Genomic DNA, 25,812 nt, shown 5'->3' on the forward strand with positions numbered 1-25,812 from the left:
TCTCCGTGTGATTGTGCCTGATCACTAATCTGAGCAAAAAAAACATTATTATCGTAAATTACCTAAAATTCTGGGAAAACATTCTCCCTCTAATAGAGTGTCCACCAGTCTTGGAGCAGTTTTGGGCCGTCAATCAAGAAGCCGTTTCACAAATATGGTTGTTTTTTTGTATGTAACGAGCAAAACGTTCGACAATTTGGTTGCTGTTGTTTTCACTGCGTTTCTGTTTCCTGTTTCTATTAAAAAAAAAATGTTCTTGTTGTTTTAATGTCATGCGAAAGGTCAAAAGACCAATACAGCAGTTCTCATTTAATACCCATGTGAATGGCCTCGTAAAATGATTAAATATAGTGTTTTTTGTTACTACTTTTCTTCTTAATTGTGACCATAAAGTAATTTGAGGCTGCCTGGCTATCAAACTATCAGAGCCAATTTTTTTATTTTCCAGCTACCATTTAGAACAAGTACAAAAACCAAGAGAGGCCAAAAGCCCACAAGAGTGTTGAGCACCAGGTGAAAATAAACTAGATGGATGGGGTACATTCCCTTTAAATAGCTCGATGAGGGAACTGTTCCAGTTCTTCAGTGCCGATTAATCGTGTAGGATGTTAGAATACAAAGGAAATAGATGGACTCTTGCCTTGTACTAGAGCGTTTCTGCACTCCTAGGTTAATGGCATTGTAAAACCAACATTCTCCGCTTCCACGACTACGTAAACTTGCAGTCCTTGGAGTGAACGCGATGTCGAGAAAGAAGTCCACCTGCTGTAAAGCGGCTTGCTTCCGGGTCTTCCCGCTTCTCTGTACGCGTCTTGGTGCTTCACCCTTGCACACTTGTTAACAAGGCCTGTAAAGGCGTGACTGTTTCCTACCAGTCCTGGCCTTTTGGTTAGTTGTTGGGTAACTTTTTATAAAGCCAGCTAATGGCTGGTGCCAACTATTATACGTTTCTTCTTTTCAATCACACTTTTTTTGTTTGCACCAGTGGGGTGCAAATGTTCCCCCCTCCATGTATATGCGCTGCGATCCTTGGGTCATTTCCACTACAAAACACAAGACCCTCAAAAGATGCTCAAAAGGGGAACTGACGTGCTGGTGTTGTGCTGTTACGTGTCTGTGCTCACAAAGCGAGGGTACGCAAACAGGAATGGTTGTGCTGCAACTATGTCCTTACTCAAGAGTGTAAATTGGCGTATGCCTGTAGTATTTTTGTATATTATAGGGATTTATGTGATTTGGAAGACCTGAGGATTGAACCCAGTTACTGTTTTGCTTAGTGCCCGTTTTGCTTCCTTTAATTATATTGACGAAACTGTGGAATATTGAGGAATATTGGAATATGAGAAAAAGGCCTGAGCCTTTATAACTTAAATTATCTCTCATGGAAATGGAGAAGACAATTTCTTCTCTGACCCATATAATTTATTATAATGACATCGTATAATTTCATTAAACTCCAAATGTTATTTTCCATCTCACAAAGCTTGTAATCCACGGTCTTCTGCGTGGATGACCGGTTGTCCAGTAGAACATAATTTTTGTTCTGTATACGGTGTATTCTGTTTTTTTTTAACCTGTATGGGGGATATTATTGTAAAAATAGGGTTATGGGCTAATAAATATTTAAGTAGATTTTGTGGTTAAATCTGAGCGTATTACGAGCGTTTCGCGGTTTTTACCATAACACCAAGGTCCATAGACGGTGCTCTAAGTACTTTGCGTTTTGTGTTACAGGCCCTGACTAAAACCACAGCTCATAATGGAACACAAGAAGAATGACAGCATTGTGCCGAGCTTCGAAGATTTAGATGGATACCTCACTGAACACAACTCCAATGTTGTATGGTTGCTTGTGGGTAAGTTTTGCGTTCTGTGTCTTAAGGCTCTGCGACATTGGTAGTGGCGATGCTGCTTTGGCTGTATGCTTAACCAGCTATCCGTGAGAAGAATCTGGTTTTGAGCAGAGGTCATCATTGAATTGAGTTGCTTAGCATCTGGTTCCTGATGACACAAATTCTGTGAATGAAGCAGGTCTTGTCAGGAGCACCACGTCTGCGAGTATTCCCCGGGAGTACACTTCCAGTAACTTTCCCCCCAGAGAGTGCAGGCCTGATGTCAACGGTAACCTTTCTTTGCCGAGAAACCTGTCGGAGTGGCTATTGTGCCAGTCTTAAGAAGAGGGGTTTTATTAATTGGGTTGGGTCTATCCATTGTACCGCTACTAGCAAGAAGCACGGTGTGTTACTCTGTATGGCTGTCATGGCTTACCCATAGAGTTGTAGAGTGGAGAGACCACATTAGGTAAAGATGGTATCTTTATTGTCTGTCTATATTGCATTAGATCAAAAGCTTTTGAGACTACATTGGTCTCTTCTAAGAAATATTGAAAGCTTGCAATCAGTTAGCCCAGGGCTTGACAAATTTGTTATAAATCTAGGAGCCAGCTAAAGAAGTTAGGAGCAAGGACTTTTTTTGCCCCTGCACCCGCACTTTGCCCCTGCACCCGCACTTTGCCCCTGCACCCGCACTTTGCCCCTGCACCCGCACTTTGCCCTGCACTCAGTCTCACACTTATACTTTGACCCAGCACTTTGCCCTGCACCCACACTTTGCCCTGCACCCACACTTTGCCCTGCACCCACACTTTGCCCCAGCACTCAGTCTCACACTTTGCCCCAGCACTCAGTCTCACACTTTGCCCCAGCACTCAGTCTCACACTTTGCCCCAGCACTCAGTCTCACACTTTGCCCCAGCACTCAGTCTCACACTTTGCCCCAGCACTCAGTCTCACACTTTGCCCCAGCACTCAGTCTCACACTTTGCCCCAGCACTCAGTCTCACACTTTGCCCCAGCACTCAGTCTCACACTTTGCCCCAGCACTCAGTCTCACACTTTGCCCCAGCACGCAATCTCAAATTATTGATTGTTAACACCAATCACAGTCCTGCCCAGACTCACCCAGGTTCCAGCATGTACTGGCTGACTTGGCATGATAGGAGTACATGCTGAAACCTGGATTGCTGGCCCCCCCTTGTGAATTGATGCTGCACATCACTTAGAGCCCCATGTGCCATGCTCCTCCCCCCACTTACACAACCATGCTATCACACACACACACACACACACACTCATTCATATACTCACTCATGCACCCTCCTTTACCCCCTTACCTGCACTGCAGATCTCTCACACGCAGACTTCCATAGGGGCCCTGCTGCTTCTATCTCTGTCTCTCTGCACGAACTTCTCTTGTCCCGCCCACCGGGAGGAGGAACAGAGCAGTCATGTGACTTCTCTGGTTTCCTGCTTCCTGTGGCCACTCCAGCACAAGAGACGCTGCTTGCACATTAAGAGCAACGCACAGCTAAGCAGTGCGGCCCCTGCGGGGATTATTTTCGGCCGTTTTTTTTTTTATTTCGGCAATTTGCCGAATGTGTGTTTCGGCCACCGGTTTGGCTCACAAACACCTAGGCGCCAGGACAAAATTATCAGTCGCCATGGCGACCTGACGCCTGGGATTTGTCGAGCCCTGAGTTAGCCAATAAAGATGCTCTGTTATAGCACTGGAACTTGTTCCATCAGCGGATGACATGGTTACATTTGTAGTTTTCCTTGTTACTGTTTGGTATTATTCTGACTTCCGGCATATATGTTTTGCAAGTTTATCAAACTCATGTAGCCAAAAATAAGAGCTTTACAACTAAGCCATGCATGGCTACATCAGACCTCATCACTTCCTAACAAGATCTGAAAGTTAAATATACACCGTGGAGGCAGGAGCACTAATGCATCAGATGCAGAAGGAGCGGCAGGGGGCTGCGAGGACATCTGAGAATAACGCGAGTCATCTATGTACTCCGGCACAAAGTCACTGCTGGGATTTCTCCAGCCTTAGATCACTAGCTCTTATTTTGGATTCTATCCCTATGTTGTGCGAATGATTTTATCAGAGCTTTTTTTTAATATAAACTAGTATTTTAACTATATTTACAAGAGAAATGTTTACATGAAACAATCTTGCGTTCCATATTTAGGGATGACCCATGGAGTGGGCCATGCAAAGGAAAAAACAAACTGTATTATGGCTATCCTTGATACCATTGTTCTGTAATAAATATGTGAAGTGCAGGAAGAGAAATGTCACCAATTATTTGTGAATAAAATCATTTTGAGTTTAGCCCTCTTTTTTTCTTTTTTTTTTTTTAAGAAGCAATGTGTGAAATGGTTGTATTCAAACTTTTATAGGTACAGCGTTGGAAGCATAATTTGGATCATTACGATAATTCTGATTTAGAGAATGTCTATATTCTCAACAATATACGGTGACTTTAATCATGAAAAAAAAATCTATTTGTAATTTTGGCTGGGAACGCTTATATTTTCGCATGACACAAAAGCATGCATAGCTTGTTGCCATAGAAATTGAAAAGGTTGCTTAAAAGTATTTTTTTTTTTTTTTTCTTTATATAACTTAACCTTCAGGGAAAGAAAATGGCAGATCTGCTTAACGTGCTATTAATGTTTTCTCTAAGAGGAACAGAAGCTTTAACCCCTTGATGACAATTGCCGGTCCGGGCACGTCACGGAAATTCATGTCGATAACGACAAATGACGTGCCAGGACCGGCACGTCATTAAACGGGTGCAGAAAGCGATCTATTTTCGCTTTCTGCACCGAAACGGCGTTGCTGTAATGCCTCGACCTCGAGGCATTCAGCAACGCCATTATCGGCACAAAGGGGCCATCTCTGGCCCCTCCCCGGGGCGTCAACATCCGCCATACTTTGTATGGCGGCGGACGCCCGTTTTAAAAGCGTTTAGGAGGCGATCAACGAAAAAATAGTAAAAAAACAGTAAAATGTAAAAATAATTTCCCACTGATGTCACTATCAGGGGAACCTTCAAGTTGAAAAAAAATGTTAAAAAAAGGCAAAAAAAAAGGCAAAAAAAAAAATATATATATAAAAAATATATTTTTGTGAGCAAGTCCTAAAATTAGCATATTAGCTTAAAACAATTCTCGCATGGAAAGAGTTAAAATACTGGCATATTAAATGCCCATGGGGTGTCTACTTTTAAAAAATGTATGATTTGATGGGGTAAATTGAATTGGCCGGGTTCAACAAGGTCCCAATTAACACGGGGGGAAGGATGGCCACACATCTAATTTCCAATTAGAAAAATGCACACGTACCAAATGTGGCCTTTTAGTTCCCCCCAAAAATGACAAACCCATGCATGTGGGATATCACTGTACTCAGGAGATGTTGCTGAACACATATTGGGGTGTCGTGTGACAGCGGCATATACCAGGAGCTGTAAATTCATACATAAAGTAGGTGTGTGTGGGAAAAATACACACACAAAAATACTACTGCAAACTTTAAAAAAATGCTGGTGGTAAAATGTGTGCATGCAAAGAGTTAAAATACCAGCATTTAAAATACCCTGGGGTGTCTAGTTTTCAAAAATATATGGTTTTGTTGGGCATACTGAAATGGCCCGGCTCAAAGATGTACCAAATAGGGCACGGGCAGTGGATCCCCAAATGCCAAAGTTCAACATTGAAAAATGTGCATGCCCCAAATGTGGCTCTTTTGCCCCCGAACAGCCAGGCAAAATCATTCATGTGGGGTATCACTGCGCTCAGGAGATGTTGCTGAACACATATTGGGGTGTTTTGTGATAGTGACATATACCAGAACCTGTTTATTTATACCTAAAGTAAAATGTGTGTGAAAAAACAAATGCAAAAAAATTACTACCATAAAGTTTGACAAAGGCTGATGGTAGAATAAGTGCTTGGAAAGGGTTAAAATACCAGCATTTGGAATACCCTGGGCTGTCTAGTTTTCAAAAATATATGACTTGATGGGGTAAATTGCATTGGCCGGCTTCAAAGATACCCGAAATGGCACATGGGGGGAAGAATTACCAGATTTGGAAAAAATGGCTTTGAAATAGCAAAACGGTACCTGTACTTATTGCTCCATAACGTGCAGAAAAAAGCAAAAAAACATAAAAACATTGGGTATTTCTAAACTCAGGACAAATAGTAGAATCTATTTAGCAGGTTTTTTTATTACCTTTTATAGATGAGTAAAAGATTTTTCAACTAAAAGTTAGAAACAGTCATTTTTTTCAAAATTTTTCACCATATTTTATACTTTTTTTTAATAGTAAATAATATGATACAATCAAAACAATGTCATCTAAAGAAAGCCCTTCTTGTCCTGAAAAAAACAATATCTAATGTGTGTGGGTTCAGTAAACGGGAAAGAAGAAAATTACAGCTAAACACGAGCAGCGCAGAAATGTTAAAACGGCCATTGTCACGAAGGGTACAAAAAGTAAAATCAGCCTTTGTCACGAAGGGGTTAAAGGAATGCACACGGCGTGGTTTTCTTGGCATAACTACTTCTTTATGAGGTCGATAAGAACTCCCAGTTCTGCAGATTTATCCCTGGGGGGATATGATCATAGTTTCATTACAGCAAATGCGCAATAGAATGCATTGTATAGTACGATGGATCTTGTGAACATGGCAATTAATAAAAAAGGTAATTTTTGGGACAGGCAGCATCACAAAGAATTCTTCCATGGCAGGAGGTGTTTCGCAGTTTGGGATTACCACTCGGCTATCGTATGCATTAAAGTACATAAGACGGCCGTGGTGCTCCTTTAATACAATTAGAATTTTAGGCTTTAGGTAGAAAGCAGCTAATAAACCATTTTTGCTGTAGAAGATGAACATTTAAGGCACACTAAAACTTTGCGTTGTTTCTTTGCAGCTACCATCTTGTCCTGCGGATGGATCATTTATTTAACGTATTATAATTCTCGCAACATTGGGCTCATTCTAACGCTCGTTCTGAACAGATTGTTTAAACATGGATACATACACATTGGTGAGTGTTTGAAACGAAGTATGTTCAAGGGCTAAGTGTGTTCTTCAGGGTGTGTTTCTTTGGCATGCCTACATTTTTCCATATCTTTGTACGCTGAACAAACATGTCCTCCGGTTGCTCTGATGTTTTCACGTTCTGATCTTTTGGGCCGCTCCTCTATTTTTTCCATGTGAAGTAGCTGATATTGCTACCATAATTTATTCTCTACAACAAAAGAAAAGTACAAATCACCTTATTATAAGGTGTAAAACAGCCCCATGGCCCATCTGGTCTTGTCCTTTCGTGAGCAGCATAGCCTCCAATTCTGGCCTTTACCGCCCTGCCCTATGTCCGTAAATTTGTATTTGTGAAGGCTGGAGACGTGTGCAGATTATTAGCTCTATGAAACAAAGTTGGGTTGTTATGCTTAAATAAATCTACGTACATTGATATTTTCCCGTCAAATGAATCAGATAATGTCGGAAGCTTATTGGCAGTCTGTGTACAGGTGGTAAGTGGTATAAGTTATGTGAAGTTACGTTAATATACAGTTTTCCCTCTTTATAACTATCTAATTGTGCATGTATGAACCATGTCACCAGCTGCAAACCAGAAAACTATTATCTGAATCTATAAATGTTAAAGTAAGTTTTGAGTCTCTGTTTTCACAGGATCGTTTTCCTTCTCCGTACTCTCTGGAAAGATCATGCTGCGTGAAATTTATTATATTACAGAAGACATGTCCATTAGGTATGTTTTTGTGAAATGGGGTTATATGTGGGTGTGTTTTCTGCTCTCTTTTATTTTGTTGTACCTTTTATGGTCCATATACAGTACTTGTTTTTCTTACACACTAGTATTGCAATCTTCTTTCTTTATGGTAATCTTAGCTTGGCAGTTACATTTAATCTCTGCATGAGATATTTGCCACCTACATTTTTGTTTGCTAGAATGCTATTGTTTTGTTTAGTTTTTTTGTTAAATTTGGCTGTAGGCACCCAGTTGTTAGAGATGATTCATGGAAAAGTAAGCATTGCAAACCATTCAGACTGTGTTTTATGGTCAAGATGTTGTACTTTGTCAGTAATCTTTGGCCAGTCACCCAGTGCTCCTTGAAGTCTGTTTCTTCTAATTGTCATGAGAGATTATTATATTTTTATATACTTTTTCCCCGAAATGTCACTCCACCATAGTGAAAGAGACTATAAGGTATATTGATGGCCCTTGCATTCATAGTTTCACTTTTATTTTTATATTATAAAACAAAATAAAAAAAAAAAAAACAGTTCAGCTTAGTGACGTTTTAAGAGCGAATGAATATGTCCTGTGTTGATGAGCAGAATGTTAATATTTATGGTCATTTGTTTTAGTTTCATGTCTTGTCTGTCCCGGGTACTCAGCTATGCAGGCCGTCTGCCCAGTTCTGCTGTGCTTCGGCACGTCTTAGCTTGATCCCATCTCTTATCTCTGCTGTTAGGTTCCAAAGAGGTAATGTTCTTGAGATAACACCAGTTTATTTATTACAAAAACACGCAAATCATGTTGCTACGTGTTCTCCAACTGTGAACACGTGTTATTGCAGTTTAAATGTGTCTGCAAGTCTGTGAATTGATTCTGACGTGAATATTATGTCTTCATTTCAGGATTCAAGATGGATTCATCATCTTCCGTTGGTGGAAAATGTACAACACGAAGCAGAAACAACATGGTGAGCGTTTGTGTGTGTGTGCATATTAACTTAAGTGCACCTGCATACAATACTATTGTTAGACTTTCAGAACTGAGCACTTAATACAACTGGCACGTTTTGGGGGGAGTTACAAAGAGGGTTTGTTTAATTTCCCATCATTAGCAGAGCTTTGTATAGAGAGCATACGTGACATTGTCATCCACAACAAAGTCAGCTCTCACGGTAGCATGGAATATTTATGTTCATGCAATGTTCCATGCACACTAGACCCTTTTGTTGTACTCAAGCTTAAGTGTTTTTATTGTTTGTTTTTTTTAAATCACAGTTTATTACATTTTTTGCATAGGTAAGGTGCACTGTGTGCCCAGACATATGTGGTGGAAGAAAAAACAAAACAAAATTTAACAGACTAGAGCAATAATTGATTGCTCATTGTCAGGTAGACATCTACCAGGTTTGTCAGCAATGAGGGACATCCTGGGAATTGAGACAGTGAGGAAAGTGGAAAGGGCGCTGAATGATAAAAGTACAGATTAGTCACCCATAACTGTATTATCCAATTTGTTGTATACTTACCTATAAGACTTTCCATCATAAAAACATTACGTTCCAGTATACTCTTCTCTAAACACAATGCAAACTCCTCCATTTCACGTAGATCCTTTCACTTTTTTAACCCAAGGTCAATGGGAGTTCTTGTTGACTTCCAGTACAGAAGAAGGACAGCAGCCCATTTGACTCAAGTTCCTTCAGTAAATTTAGTAAGGATGCCATATAAAGGCTCGGTCAAGGTGGTCAGAAGCCTTCTGTGCATCCATTGAAAGAGATGGCAAAAGGGACCAAGTTGACTGGATGTAATAGGTTGCTGGGAGAGCCCCAATGGTGTTATCCCTGACCGGATACAAATCCAACTTGGTCCACGTGTAGATAGTTTAATCTCAGGCCAGCATTTATCCAGCCTCAAATATGAAAAGCACTGCTGGGTCGTATATTTAAGAGTCCCGTGTAATGCCATAGCACAAGAAGTGTCCGTATACACTAATACCATCCATGGTTGTTTGGCGTTTTAGTCAATGAGAGTACTGAGACTGTAGTGTAAACAGGACTAATTAACTATAATAATACGAATCTCGCTAATGATTGCTTTCTGTGCTAAAGCACCGGGACAGAATTTACAAGTTTTAACAAGATGCGATTAGGGATTACAGGAGCTTAAATAGTTTTACGACCTGCTTTAGATGAAACGGCTGGTCTAGAGCTTTCAATTTGTTTGTAAAAGGTTAAAGGGACACAATTAAGAGGTTGCTGGGTTTTTTTTTCCCGTTCAGTCTATTTGTATGGATGCACCTTGTTGCCAACACTGTTATAACTGGACATGTTATGTTTTTGTGTTATTATAATAACTATATAATAATTGTGTGGACGTGTACTTAGTAAGAACCCGGTTTTGTGAATGTCATCCATGTGCCATTGTTAACAAAGTCTGCGCTGGTATTCTCTCCATGAAGGCACCACGCCGCACAAACTTCAACAGCTACATCTCACGACCAAGCAGGTGGATGTGCCAGACATGTCGCGCAGGGAGAGAAGGAGCTCGTGCTAATTAAGTCTGTTATTTACTCTTTGTAACGTTGCGTATTACAGGAAAGAGCGCTTCTTTTATAATAACGGATGGATTTTTGTCTGCAGCACCTTTGCTGAGGATTTATTTCATTGGTTTAGGGATTAGGGAAGACGGGACTGTTTGCTCAGCACCATCAGCGCAGAAACTTTAGGCTTTTTGAAGTTACTCGTTTTATGTGTATCACTTTATTTGAAATTTTATTTTGTTTTCAAGCGATGTTGAAAACATAATGACAAGGTTGAGGTATACTTTTCACCAATGTCCAATACACAAGATATTGGCAAAGTCTCACAACAAAAGTAGTCTGCACCATTTCTTACTACTAGGGAGTATCAAGCAGGACAAGCAGTAGGGCAGATGGGAGCCACAAAACTCGAGGACGTGCGGAGATAAATGCAAAACATCGTCTCCTTTTTATATTACACAAATAGGAAACAAAAACATAAGTAGAATGAACAAAGAAAACGTTGAATGTCAAAGTCTTCCCACCTAACTCGTGCTAAACGTTAAAAACAAAATCATGATTAAGTGGCGTTTTGCCTTTGTAAATTGAAGATTTTAGTGCTGTTTATGGAGAAGTTATGTAAAAATTTATCTGTCTTCTTGCTAATGTCCTCTAAACTTGATTACATTGAATTTATATACACCAACAGTCATTTTATTATATACTGATAACAGATCTTGCAGCTTCCTCTTCTAAATTCTGGTGATGTGGAATAGAAAGAAAAAGGAGTAATATTTTTAGCCCTTCAGTTTTTTCTTGAAGATGTTTTGTTACATTATTTCCTGTAAATGTGAACTTGTTAAAGCACTATGCGGAGTGCTCGTTGTGGCCGTAAAGGATATAAGGTAAATAATTGTAAGCTTTCTGAGCAGGGTCCGCACATATTAAGTGGCGTCCTGTTTACTCATAACACCATATAAATAAAAATACTAAATACCTTTTTCAAAAAACTTTTTCGCCATTTTATCACTCCCAAGTTTATGGCCTTGCCTTTGTGAATCAACGTAATCTCAGAGATATATTTATTTTTGCCATTCGGTGTAGTTTGCAAGTTGACGAGACTTTATAGTTTGACTTTAAAATAGAGCTGTGAACACAATTTCTCACAGTTCTTGTATCACATTTCCTATGATGCAGTTACTGAAGCTGAGTGATAGTGACGATTTTAAGTTGTTTTTTTTTTGTTCCTTTAATATCTTGTTTACATAGTCCTTTTATGTTGTAGGCTATCTCTTTCAGAAAGTATATGTTAGGGGAGAATGAAATATGTTTCCCATATGCACTTGAATGCATATGATAGCTGTGTGGGCCCTTCAACTTTTCATGTGGTCCGTTTTTTAAAATGCATAGGGGAATTCTGCACCCCCCAAATACTTTTGTCGCTTTTGGCCAGATGCATCTCCCTTTATGTAATGTACTCGCCCCTAGTCACCGCTGAACATTGCATGCATTGGTCTGTTTAGACCCCAGAGCGCATGTGTAAAGTCCTCGTACTGATTTCACTGAAAGCACTTTCCTGCCACTGATTGGCTGATTAGGCTGTCAATCAGTGGCAATGCTGCCATTGCCTGCCAGCAGCAGCGGAGGTTGTCTGCGCGCATTGCACAAACCTCCACCAGCTGCCAGAGAGGAGGATCCGGGTCCCCTGCAGCGCTGCAGGGGATATGGATTTTAGTGTTGTGGTCCGACCTCTGTTTGAGGTGGGATTATAAAACAACCTCAAATACAAGACAAGAGGTATTTTTCAGAGCATTTGAGCAAAAATGGTTATAAAGAAATAGATACCTATAGAAGAAAGTAACCCGTGCATCTGGCATTTTATGCAGGATAAATGAGTGTGTCTTGTCCACGCCGGTCTGTTGAACACAAGCAGCTGGATGCTTCCTTCATTTTGACCCAAGATCCCGTTAACTCTATTGTATTTAAAGGGATTTTGCTGTTACATTGGGTGTTCTAGCTCAGTGACTTCATTGTGGAATTATGATGGGTCAGCAATTTTCTCCTGCTAGATGGACTGAGCCGGCCCGTGTAGTGCGGTTACATCAGTGAAACTTTGAAGCTATCGCCCCACATTCAGTATGCTTTCTGCAAGGGCAGCTCAGTGTTTCCTGCAGATAAAAGCTTACTAGGGCTGGCTCTTTATAATGGCCCGGGAGTAGTGAATACTTTTTAGTAAAACTGTGATATATTCCTGAAATAACACTGTTGCACTAAATCAAGAAAGAAAAAGAAAATTCAAAAAGTAAGTTAAGAAGTTGCAATGTATATTATAATGTTTGTCATAAATTTTCTTTAAATAACATTAGTTTTCCCGTCCCTGTCCCATAATGGAGTATTTTTGATAGCTGGGTAGGTGTAATCGTCAGACACTCTTTAGGGAAAGTGTTAATAAATACATTAATTTAAAAACCCCATCTGTCCAGTGGCTGTTGCATTGTTTGTATAGAAGCATTGAATGCGATACTGCTCTCCATGAAACCCAGGAAAAGATGGGCGTATGCTTGTTATTTCTGATGTCACTTCTTTGGCTTTTAAGCGTTTTGTTTTAATTTATTAAACACTAAATATTTCAAGTGAAATGTAACCTGGCAGTTTTGTCTTACATAATTTAGGATTACTCTTTTAATGAGGCCTAATGTTTACCCAGGAGAATCAAGTCTTGAAAGAAGCCTCTGTCTTTTTCTTTCTTACATAGCTTGACGGGGGTCCCCAGCGGCTTGTGGTGCGCTTTAATTTTCTGCGTATAATGGATCAGAGTCTCTTGGAGCTGATACTCCTAATTAATAGCCTGACTTTCTTTTCTCCTGCTCTATTAAGTGTTTTAATTCTCTTCTTTCTGTGACTGTTTTTCTGGAACAAGTCTATGGTGTATTTTCAAGATGTGCGTCTGTTTGCCTTCATTCTATTTGCATAATATAATTTCTATCAATCTGTTAATGAATTTGTGGTTATAACAACCCAAATGTGAGTATTGATTTGTAAAGCTCTAATACATCTGATAGTGATGTTCTAGCGCTGACACACTCCTTGTAATGTTATTCATGGCACAGGACCCGAGGACCAGTGCAACTGATTGGGATTCCTTCTAGTACTATGCTATCTACAGACATGATGTTACATCTACACCAGCTGCTGTGATACCAGGGACATTGTAGTTGTCAAGCCAAAGCATGCATTATATTAAAGGGGTGAGCGTAGGGTTAACGGCACCTGTTTTCAGGATTTATTCGGCCGTTTGTAAATTTTTGAATGCTTTATATCATAAGTCAATATGTAATTCAAACAGTATTAATACACTACCACTAGGTATGTGTCTAATGTCTTGCTGTGGTTATGGTGTGTGTATGTACAGTGATTTAAATTGGTCTATGCTTTCTTGTTTGCCTTAGACCCAAAAGCAGAAACCAGACTTTACATTACTGTAAATGATTTTGAGTTCCACGTTTACAACCGCTCTGACCTTTATGGACACCTCCAGGAAGTTTTTGGTTTGGATCCAACAATATTCCCTCCTCGGAAAGAAGATGATAAGGTTCGAGAGAATGGCAGAGAAAAGGCGCAGTCTGAGCTGGAGAGGTATTATTTGTTTTAGGTTTATTCGTAGTCACGAATCCAAATGAAATTACCAGTGCGTTTTGCGAACACCTTTCATTTTGTTGAAAGCAGGACGGCATGACCTATGTGCTGAAATGAAGCAGCTAAGATTCAATGTGCACCACGTCTCCTTAAGGAGTATACCGTGTGTCCTTGTTTGAATGACGCATTGTATAATGGAATAGAACAGCAGTGTTGTTGTTGTTTTTTTTATTTGATAAAATGAAAGTTGTTTCTGCTAAATACACTGTGGTCACAGTCGCCTTCTGATGCAACAAAACAATTCTTAGGACGGGTGATGTTGCGCTGTTTATACCATGTATACTATGACATCTGAATATCTCTATTATCCACAGGTATGAACTACTTTATTAAGCTATTAAATCAGTACAACAAATTCCAATTTCTTCTGTAAACAACTAATGTCTCTACATGTTCCCGGATCCATGATATACACAAAAGATTTTCAAGTCTCTTCTTTGTTGTTTTGTAGCACCAAAAGCAAAACCGAATCTCCCGATCCTTCATCATCATGGCGCTCTCTCATTCCAGTTATAAAAGTTAATATCAGTACGGTAAGTAAAACCCTTTTTGCTAAATATTAAACTGCATCGGAGCTTAACGTATACACTCCTTTTGTAGAGTTCCAACATGTCAGAAAAAAAATAGCACACAATAATTCGCTTCCGTGAGCCTCATTTAAGACAACGCAGTGACTGAAGAATTTATTAAAACATTGAAATATTCCTTTACTTTTAGGGACGCTTGGCATTTGGAAATCACTACCAACCTCAGACCTTATGTGTGAATTTTGACGATGCGTTCCTCACATATACCACCAAACCGCCTTCAAGTCACCTGGACCAGTTCATGCACATCTTGAAAGGCAAACTGGAAAATGTCCGCGTCATGCTGGTGCCTAGTCCCAGATATGTTGGCATGCAAAATGACGAGTAAGAATCTTTGTTTTCAATATCTTTTTCTCCCCAACTTCTTGAAACCCTCTCTAGTTAGGATCTTTCTACAATTTTCTGCTCTCTAGGTTATACTAACCATTCTTACCAACAGTTGCAAATAACCACAGAGCATTCTATGAACCGCCATATCATATAGAAGACGCCAAGAGCTGCATGGTCATATTTATTTGTTTTCTTTCTTTTTTCAAATGTCTTAATTCTTGACTTTCACTTACTCCTACAAAAAATGTGTGTTCTGCTTCATGGCCAATGTAAGATAAAGCCTATCCCACCCAACCCTCAACCGCATCCATCATTCTCGTAGCCTTCATTAACCGTGTCTCTGCTATGGCTGGTATTGTACGGACTTTCTTTTTTAACATTTTAATGAGGTCAGTTAAAAGACAATAGACCAAGTTTTACTTTTTATAACATGAAAATATGCATACCCCTCAGTTTTATATTTTATGCAATTTTTGATGGCAACTCACTGCCATCTTTTAACTCTTTTAGTTCTTTGAGATTGCAGAATTTGTCGGCACTGAAATAGACATTTTTCAATTGGTTTCAGAATGTAATGAATTCTATGCGTACCTCTGATTTGTTGATGCTTTAATGATGAGTATGGACCCGTTTCGCTTCTTCTGAAACTGCAGTTTTCAAAAAAGGAATGTTTTAAGACCATGTTGCTTTATTAATTAATTTCTATTATCTCAATTTCCCTGGGTCCTTAAAGTATCCTAAAATTAGACCAATCATAAGCGGCTAAAATTTAGGACAAAGAAAAAGAAGTTTGTAAAGTAGGTCTAGGTGGCACAGTGAAGAAATTAGGTTATCTGAAAAACACGTCATGTTCAGGCACTTGTTTTCCATTATGTGCTTTTGTTGTCTGATTTCCTCTTCTGCGGCTTCTTGTGTTTGTCCAAAAATTGGTGTGGAAAAGGCCAGGAAACTATTATTTTAATGACGTTAAGAAATTTGCACATGGCTTATTTAATATAATTATTATAATCCAGCTGATGAGCATCAAACTACTGTTGCTATGTCCTTGCTTTATTATTTTTGTAGAACATCTGCTAAATGTATAACTTTTTATTTATTTATTTATTGTAATTGGAAAAAAAAAAACCCAGCACCCAGCCATTTACTCCTCTGCAGGAAGTGTTTTATGCTTTTTTTTTTTTTTTTTGTCAATACTCTGTTTTGACGTTAAAGCAGCATGCCAGCTTTTCTTTTATGGAGGACAACCTCTTCAAAAAAGCTGAATTTATCATATTTAATTGCTCTTTCAGAAATGCGTGTTTATTTGTGTGTATATGTAGAAGGGTATTGAGTTAGTTAGATTTCTTTTAAATTGCCATTCCAATGTACAGTTACATGGCTATTCGTAGGTAAAAGTTTAGTGAATAAGTCCCGTCGTGTGCCTGAGATTAACCTAAATATTAACCTCAAAATAAATACATTTGTATTTATTCTTGGTATAGCTATCGGCTTTTTGAGGACAGGGATAAAATGTGCTTTATCATGAAAACATAATCTGACAGATCAGCAGCAGGTTTCTATGAATAGCCGCATTGGCCCTAACCTCTGAACTGACGAAGGACCCTTATTACAGCGCTTAATAAACACTCTGCCAAAAATCTATAAAAAAAAATGGCAGCGGCAAATTAGATATTTAGTGATATAATTTGTGGTTCATTATAATGTCTAAAGGTGCTGTTTTTAACACTGCAGATGTTGCAATATACTATTTTTTTTATTCTGTAGGCCTCCACGACTCATGGGAGAAGGCTTTGTGGTTTTGCAGTCTAATGATGTTGACATCTACTACTACATGGACGAGCCAGGTAATCTGCTTCTGGAGGCTGGAAATAGCTGGCACATGAAATGGATTGGCTCCACGTTTAATCCATTTCAGGGTGGCCTGTAATATTTTCATATTCTGTATCTCGTTCCGCTGATGAGATTGATGAACATCAGTCTGGCAGTCATGACCGCTGGATCTTCTATAAAGTTGTACATTTTAACCTAAGTTTAAGTTGTTGTTTTTAATCAGCAAACTTTAAGTCCTTGCCAGATAACAACCCCTACTCATAAGCCTATTCTCAGAATTGGGAAAGACAGTGCTAGTGATTCACTGTAAAATACATGGGCATATTTTGTTACATATTTCATCAGTTAGATTTTGTTACTGTTCCTATGTGCTTTATCTGTGTCCTCCATTCTTTTGAAGGGCTAGTTCCAGAAGATACAGGAACAAGTATTGAAGATGAAGCCAATTCAGAGGATGCAAAGCTGCAAGACTTGCCTCCATGCTGGGGATTAGACATCGTCTGCGGGAAAGGAACAGACTTCAACTATGGACCTTGGGCGGATAGGCAAAGGTACGTGCGACTACTAGGGAATTAAATAACCAACCACGAGTCAAATAATCCACACCACCTATGAACATTGTCTTGTAACTGCATATAGTTACAGTCCTGAAATGTAACTATTTTAACTGTTGAAAAAAATAGTGTCTGTACTATGGTATCGATGATTCTGACAAAACCGAATGCATTCCTTAGAAAACCTAGAAACCTACCTTATCCACCTATGTGAACTATACATATATTTTTTTCATTTTTCATTTTACTGCAAAACACTTTGTAGTAAAATTTAACCATAAAGTATACATTACGTTCATTGAAAACGCTTTACACAGCGTGTGAATGCAGTTATTGACGCATCGACCTGTAGTCTACATAAACCCTACTGTTTGGAAACACTGTGTGATAGATTATCGGATCCCATCTTATTGACAAGCTACTTTTCCAGTTCTTAGCTATTATTGATGAACAATACACAATGAATTAGTACTATCCAGTGTGAAATACTCATATGCCAGCATCATTTTTATATAATAAAGCAAATTCAGTTTTTAGGCAGAAAAAAGCTCTTCAGAACCACACCATGAATCCCTTTGGAATCTCCTGATTTATATATGAGACAATTTCATAAGGTTAAACAGAGCTTGTAAATGCTTAGTCCTGTGGCTTGCATAATACCATCCCGGGCAGGTGATGAAGGCTGTGATCTAATTCTATTCTCACTTTCTGCCTAGTTCGCTGACTTGATTGTTTTTCAAAATACCATTTTAAGTAATGTTTAGCATTCACTCATCCTGCCCTAAAAAAATAAAATTAAATTAAAAATAAAAACAAAACAAACAAACAAAAAAACCCAACTATATATATTATTTATTTATATGCATTTTTTTTTTGTTTTTTTTTTAGGGACTGTTTGTGGAAATTTTTCTTTCCTCCGGACTACCAGGTCATGAAAGTTACAGAAGTTGCGCAGCCAGGAAAGCCAAGGCAGATACAGGCCTTTGAATTAAGGATGAATATCATCGCAAATGCTACAATCGATCTCCTCTTTACCAAAAACAGAGTAAGAGTTCGTACGAAATGAGGGCTCGGCATTGGTGTTCTTTGTTGGAATAATGTGGCTGAGCGTGCAGAAGAGTTGAACACTTCATCTTCCTGATAAAACTTTTCATGTAGAGCGAATTGATCCGGCCGGTTATAGTGCATAGATAAAATGCCGTTGCTGATTTAACCGTATGTAATACAGGGTCAGCTAGTGCCATCCTGCGGGAGAAGCTCAGTGGGGTTGTTCCGTCATACTGTTGATGTCAGGGAACTGAAATAAACCGGTCTCCTGTAAAATCAATCTTTAGTGAATATCCTCAAATGTCTACTAATGATCTCTTGTGGATCATTATCCTGGGTATTGTCCATAATGCTTGACCTCCCAGCAGCAGGAGACCTCACACCCAGGAGACGTGCTGCATGTAATAATTGGATAACGCCATGGCAGTGCTTTCTCTCTCTGTGATACAGTCTCGCCCTGTGGGCTTTCTGATTCATCATCAGCAGGAGTGTTTCTCCATCAAATTAGAAGCTGTTGACTATAGATTATTTAATAGCTGAGTGGGACAGGCAAAGAAGGAATCTGCATGATTTTACAGCAACCATTTCCCCGTTTAACAATAGTTGTATTTATTTACCGTTTTTGACTTGTAGAACAGGTCTGTGTGTATTAAACAAGTAGATTTATTTTACCATGTTTCATACCCTTGCTCTGAAGCATGTTTGTGTTTTAAACGCTGAGATGAGGCTTGTTGTTTATTTTATGTATTATTGTTTGTTTAATTCATTTACAGGAAACCAATGCCGTGCATGTGAACGTGTGGGCAGGATCCTATTTGGAAGTGAACATCCCTATGACCGTTTCTGAAAATGGTAGGATTTTCATTTGCTTCTGAACTTTCTGGTTAATTTGTCAGTGTTTCATGTCAAAATGCTTGCCCTTACGCCTTTCCTAGATAAGTTCCTAAATATGATCTCTGTGGGAGCATGACGCATGCCAAATCCATAACAGAAATACTTTTCTGTGCGGTTTCATTGCATGACTTGCTTATATACAGTATATTTAATACACACACACACTATAGTATGATAATTAGATAAATGGTGCTACCCTCCAGTGGAAGTGGTAGAGGTTAATACAGTAGAGGGATTTAAACATCCATGAGATAGATCTATCCGATTATCCTGAATCCAAATAATATTGTGGTTTTTAACTGGCAGTGTGTTATGGCTGTCAGATGTTATCAAGTGTATCAGCTATCCATATGTATATATGTAATATCACTGCATGGTTTATGTGATTTCACGTATTTAACACTAAGCATTCCCAGCCAGCAGAAAACATGTCCATCCATGGAGTCCTCCCAATCTGCTACCTTTCATTAAGTGCTACAAATGTACTAGCCAAAACGTGCATCTGAATATTACGTATGTACTAAAGTTTGTTAAGAATGCGTTGTGACTTCCAATTACCACATTCAGCAATTGGAACATATGGCCCTTCATGGGCCGACTAGAACTTCCATGACTCGTAGCTGGTGCTTTCGAATGAATTTTACATTGTCCTTTTTTTCTTCTGATCTTGCTGTTGTGAATGAGTTAAAAGCATGGTCATGAAATAATAATTATTATTAACCACTTGGTGACTTTCCCCCCCACATCGATTAGGTTATTCTCCAACAATTAAAGGGCAGTTATTACACGTCGACACCACTACAAGCATGCAGTTCAGGAGCCTTCTGGAGGCAGAAATGATAGCTGTAAGTTCTCACTTGTTTTTCCATCTTAGCTCCTTGCGATGTGTACTTTTTGTGCAAATGTCATTATGAACAGGATTATTAAGACTAGAGAGAGAGACTTGGCGTCAGGCAACAGGCCGAGACACAATTAAGGCCTCGTTATCTACTCTGTGTTTGTCTAAATGTATCAGTACAGTGAATTGAACGTTCTGTGGAATTGTAACGGCTCTGGCAGTCGTCGTAGAAGGCGATTAGTGCTCTTCTCAAGAGATTTTAAAGACTGAGGCAGGGCTTTGCAGTTTTTCTGCAACTCACGAGGAATCCACCCTTCATGATTCTTTGTTATCCTGGCTCAGCCTTATAGGAGTGGAAGCCATGGCCATTATCCAGCTGTCACCGTGGGGTAGGGGCGACTCTACATCTATGAGATATTATTGTGTATACTTTTGTAGAACAAAGTGCGTAGAATTAAACATGTAATGCTGTTCTCCCCCCCCCCCCCCCCAGTTCCACATAAATGCCAGCTATCCCAGGATCTGGAACATGCCCCAAACCTGGCAATGCGGACTTGAAGTTTACAAGGCAACTTACCACTTTATCTTTGCACAGAAAAACTTCTTCGCAGGTAAGTATTCTGCTTTTTCAGGGAAATCTTGACTGATTTTGTCATGGTGTAAGCGTGAAGAATTTGAATTAAGATGCTTGTTCCCTGGGTACATACAGTGCCAGCGATGAATACAATCTGACTTTAATTGATTAGTATTGAATTTTGTACGGTATTCCAAGCTTTGTGGGAAGACATTGCTAGTACCGGTTTGCATGGTCTACCATACAATGCATACACGTACCACATCTGTAAATATGTCTGTGTTGTATAAGATACTAGCTACCTTCATCTTAAAGACCTAGTTATTTAAATATGCATTTTCGATGATTTATTTAAGATCTGATAGTTGTGTAAACCAAGTATATTCACAGCGGCGAATTCTTAATTGAACCTACGAGTTGAATGATGCAGAGCTTAGGGCAAAACTCTAACTGACTTCATAAACTCCTATCCCACACTCCTCCATACGAGTAATTGTGCCGTTTTGTCCACTTACTAGAATGCCCTGCAATGTGCGGCAAATGCAAATATGTATGAGAGATTTCTTTTCTGCTTTCTTTAATTTTAGATCTGATCCAAGACTGGTCCAGTGACAGCGCGCCCGATCTCTTTTCATTTGTCCCGTATACCTGGAATCTGAAGATTATGTTTCACCAGTTCGAAATGATCTGGGCAGCCAACCAACACAACTGGATAGATAGCTCTACCAGACAGCAGGAGAACGGTAAGGTCCCTTCTTCCTCTGTGCCATGCAATATTATTATTATTATTATTTATTGCTTTATATAGCGCCATCAAATTCCATAGCGCTGTACAATGGGTGGACAGGACATAACAAGTAGTATGTAACATAACAACAATAGCAGCTTTGTTAGGATTCCGCTGACTTTCTCGTGTAGCATTAACCCGGTTTACAGGATTCAAACCTGTAGTAACAATACAAACTCACAGGTTTAGAGTGCCCTTTTAAGTGCTCTGTTCATTAGGTTATTACGTTTAAGTGTACATCTTTTCAAAGGACTTGAGTTTCAAACAGGATTCATGCGTAACTCCATTCAGCAGATCTCATTTATAACTAATGCACAAATGAACAGGTTTTTGGACACAATCGGTTACTCTTGGATTCTGTACCGAACTCCACGCCGTTTAGGTCATCAGGCTCTGAATCACATGTTGTGTTTTACATGTGCTTATTCTTGCCGTACCTGGCTTTTCGCTTATCATAAAACAGAACCGTTCCTTTTGTCTTTTCCAAGTGCTCGCGCCTCTCTCTGCGAACAACAAGCTCCTATAATTGCTTTACACTTCTTTTGGCTTCACGTTTCCATCCATCGTGGCTCGTAAATCAATACGGAGCACAATAGCCACCATTAATAGTAGACACACAGTACGTCTGCAAGTCTCTTTTTATCGCTGCTTTCTTTTCACAAAGTGTTGAATGTTATTGTATCGATTTGTGGCTTTTTTCCCCCTGTTTTTCCACCACTCACTTTCTGTTTGTTTGTTCTTGTAGTGTATCTTGCTGCTTGCGGAGAAACATTAAACATTGATTTTGCGCTGCCGTTTACCGATTTCGTACCCACTACATGCAACACAAGGTTCTCTCTAAAAGTAAGTGCGGCTTTCTGTGTGTGTGCCCGCGTGTGTGTGTGTGTGTGTGTGTGTGTGCACCGCACAACAGGGATATTTACTATTTAACTGACAATTTACTCCTTTAGAAGTTCAAATAATGTGTCCTTCTCCATGCTACCATAATGGTCCCAATATGGACTACTTGTAACGTATGCTTAATGTTGGATACATCGATCTGCACTGCTCGGAGCGCATGTACATAGGAAAAATAATACAAAATATGTATAAATTTGGTGAATTACGATCACAAATGTATGGTGAGAGAAAAGCTCATCAAAGATAGCGATAACATTTTCATCTTTAATATCGTCGTAGAATATTCTAAAATAACAAGACTCCAATAGTGCAATATTGTTTCACCTACCTACCTCTGGCCATATACTGGGGTCCAGTCACAGGAGATCAGAGAAACCCCCCAATGAGCCCATGAAGCCTACTGTCCATGGACAGTGCCCTGAAATCAGGACTGTTTCCTAGAACACAGGACACTTCGGTTTGACTAATACAATTTTGTATGTTTGGGTTTTTTAGGGAGGCGATGTTGACCTTCATTTGTATCTCCCTGACTGCCATCCAAGTAAGTACTCACTACTTACGTTGGCAAAAGACTGTCATCCGAATAAAACCAGCCCTGACTCGTGCAACTCGGCCGAAAACCAAAGCGGCCAAAAAACTTGTAAGCCTAAATGGAGGAACGTCACAGAGTCCGGGTAAGTGTCAAAAGTAACAGGAGTGCACTTGTCTTTCCTTAAGTCAGGATTATGTTGCCTGCACATATATGATGGTTTTCCTCCAGGATTTGAAAACTATAATTCTTAAACACCATATGTATGTAATATCACGTGGTGTTTGTGAACTTTTATTTATTAACTAGTAAAAACATATTAACTAATGATTTCACAGCACCTTTTTTTTTTATTCTTCCTCCTTCTTCAGGACTGGTTGGGTGGAATGCTGGACAGTTCCGTCTGTCATTCTAAACATTGATTATACTTGGCATCCAATCTATCCCCAAAAGGCAGATGAACAACTAAAACAGTCGCGTAAGTGTTCATTTTGGTCTTGAAATCAATGCTTTCTGGCTCATTGACAGCAACCATAATATCCACATATTTGTAAATATATATATTTTTTTAATGTGTATATATTGTTCTCCTGTTCCCAGTTTCTGAAATAGAGCAGTCCATGCTGTCTAATCTGAGACCCAGTCAGAAACCATTGGAACGGGTTATCTCGTCACCAACGGCCTCCAATACCCCTATTGTGGATCCGTCGGAGCTGCCCCCAGATAAACTCCACGTGGAGATCGAGCTCTCCCCAGATTCACAGGTTGTTTTGTATGGACCGTTGCTGAAGGCATTTGTCTCGATAAAGGTATGCTGTTGTTTTAATACAGCCCAGGTTTAGCGGGCCAGTTGATGCATGATTGTGGCAAGTTACAATTGTCACTATCGTAATGCATCACGTATGATTGCTTGGTGTATTTCACTCCTTTGTTTTTCCTTTTACATCTGTTATTGGTCCTATTTTTAGGGTGGTTTATAGCTTCCTCCAAGGTCTTATTTTATTCTCATGAAATGGGTTTTTCACGTGTGCTGAAATCCTTTTTCTGTAGCACTCTATGGGGCACAAATGCGCTGATTTTTGGATAGTGCGGAATTAAGGTGGGCTTTAAGGTGAAAGCATTACATGAACCTTTTTGAAGCTGTGGGACCCTCGTCAATCCAAAGTATCCTATTTTTTCCTCCCTTCTTTTAGTTTGTTGCATTAGAAAGCTTACAGCTGTCGGCAGTATTTGGAAAAGCTTACGGGGACTGAAATAGCTGACCTCCGCAGAGCGGTATCCGTTCTCGCTGCGGGAGAGCTGCGGAGCTTTTGTAGGATGGCTGTTGGTAATAAATAAAGTGCGCTGAATAAAAGGCATGTGCCGGGCCTTTGTCTTAGACCTGCGCTGTGCAGGGAACGAGATCGAGAGCTTTCACATTTATCTCCGAGCCTAACAATGATTATTTCTTAATTTTTACAGATTTGTACAGGATATATTTGGATATATTAAAACCTTCTGTGCCTGACCCGCGGCTCTCATTAAACATGGTGTATGTATTATAGAAATCACAAAAGGCAGACGGGGACGTGGCAGAAGACTGTTTAGGTGCTGGTCGGTGGACGTATTAAAATAAATATACGGACACCCTCGGGTCTCTAAGCAAAGAGTTACATTTTTAGTGTGGAGAGATGAGGATATAGTTTATACTAAAATGGCGTCTTGAGAAAAGTAATTGTGGCTTTTGTGATTCCAGTCTTAAGAAGAAAAAACAAAAATCTTTTAATTTAGTTTAGTATAAAGATAAGTAAATTTTACATGACAAGAAAAAAAAAATGCGATGGTCCTTTTTAGTTAAAATTCTTGTTTCAGAGCTGAGTTTTTTAATTTTCTAACATCTTATCCTCGCACCATACATGGTATGTGTGGCGGTAATAATGCCTAATTCCTCGATTCATTGAATCAGAAGAGAATTCAGACAGGGCATGAATCACAAGATATGTCCTGAAGTTAGGTAATGATCAGTTTCTTCCCAGCAGCCACTGCAAGGCCTGGCTCTGTGTGTTCTCTCTCCTTTATTGATTTCCTTGTGTACCAGATAATAACACATCGCTCTCCCTCGCTCTGCAAAGCAGTGGAAACATTGATTAATCATACCACAGAAGCTTGTTCTATTCTCCCCCCTGCATATTCTTAAGATGTCCAGCGTTTACACTGATTAGAGCAGGGGCCTCTTCTCCTTTTGTACCAGTCTGTTATTGTGTTTAAATGATCCCACCGATTGTTACAGCGCTACGGAATCTGCTGGCGCTATATAAATTAATGCAATGTACGCTACCAATCAAAAGTTTGGGGTCACTTAGAAATGTCCTTGGTTTTGAAATAAAAATAACATGGATCAGAAATACAGTGTAGATGTTGTTAACATTTTAAATGACTTTTGTAGCTGGAAATGGCTGATCTTTAATGGAATCTCTTCTTACGGTAATGTATATTATGTCTCTGGAAATTTACTGGGGAAGAATTTCTCATTCCACTGGTCCTCAGAAAAACCGCTATCTCACCACGTTTTCAGATGTGACCAGTATGCAAAAGCCCCAAAAAAGGAATATATAATGTTGAAATGAAAGTTCTCGTTTTAAAAATATATTCATTTTTGACTTGCATTTCCATCGCCCAATATAATTTCGTTAGATGAGGAAAATAGAATTCACCAAGGAGTCACTTAGGCTGCAAGTACATTCAGGTAGCTGGAATGTAAAATATTTCACTTGCAGAGATGTGCGTGAATTGGAACATTGTGTGCTTGTTCGATAAATATTTCCATTAGGACTCAACTATATATATATATATATATATATATATATATATATATATATATATATATATTATACACACACAATATAAATAAATTTATTTATATTTATATTGTGTGTGTATACTATATATATATATATATATATATATATATATATATATATATATATATATATATATATATATATATATATATATATATATATATATATAGTTTATCATAAAAAAGTTCACAGTTTGCTTTTTTACTGTATGGATTAGTTTGGCTGAAAGTGATGTGTTTAAATGTGCATCAGCGTGTTTC

General features: G+C 39.1%; 1 protein-coding gene across 2 annotated transcripts in view; it reads left to right on the top strand.

Moving 5' to 3' along the window:
- The first annotated feature begins 1,759 nt into the window (after positions 1 to 1,759).
- Positions 1,760 to 25,812, top strand: part of LOC149289378 (bridge-like lipid transfer protein family member 1) — a 91,537-nt gene continuing 67,484 nt past the window's right edge. For both annotated transcript variants that reach the window (XM_089490693.1, XM_089490694.1), the window contains exons 1-18: positions 1,760 to 1,856; positions 6,793 to 6,909; positions 7,560 to 7,638; positions 8,532 to 8,596; positions 13,596 to 13,782; positions 14,294 to 14,375; positions 14,560 to 14,753; positions 16,524 to 16,603; positions 16,990 to 17,140; positions 18,032 to 18,188; positions 18,964 to 19,042; positions 19,838 to 19,929; positions 20,416 to 20,533; positions 21,084 to 21,239; positions 22,029 to 22,126; positions 22,679 to 22,857; positions 23,084 to 23,190; positions 23,313 to 23,521. In XM_089490693.1, the coding sequence (XP_089346819.1) occupies positions 1,760 to 1,856; positions 6,793 to 6,909; positions 7,560 to 7,638; positions 8,532 to 8,596; positions 13,596 to 13,782; positions 14,294 to 14,375; positions 14,560 to 14,753; positions 16,524 to 16,603; positions 16,990 to 17,140; positions 18,032 to 18,188; positions 18,964 to 19,042; positions 19,838 to 19,929; positions 20,416 to 20,533; positions 21,084 to 21,239; positions 22,029 to 22,126; positions 22,679 to 22,857; positions 23,084 to 23,190; positions 23,313 to 23,521 (2,247 nt within the window). The remainder of the gene's footprint in view (positions 1,857 to 6,792; positions 6,910 to 7,559; positions 7,639 to 8,531; positions 8,597 to 13,595; positions 13,783 to 14,293; positions 14,376 to 14,559; positions 14,754 to 16,523; positions 16,604 to 16,989; positions 17,141 to 18,031; positions 18,189 to 18,963; positions 19,043 to 19,837; positions 19,930 to 20,415; positions 20,534 to 21,083; positions 21,240 to 22,028; positions 22,127 to 22,678; positions 22,858 to 23,083; positions 23,191 to 23,312; positions 23,522 to 25,812) is intronic.

This window comes from Sceloporus occidentalis, unplaced genomic scaffold (genome assembly GCF_023333645.1).
Source record: "Sceloporus occidentalis isolate IW3139 unplaced genomic scaffold, rSceOcc1.0.p SCAF_46, whole genome shotgun sequence".
Taxonomy (NCBI): domain Eukaryota; kingdom Metazoa; phylum Chordata; class Lepidosauria; order Squamata; family Phrynosomatidae; genus Sceloporus; species Sceloporus occidentalis.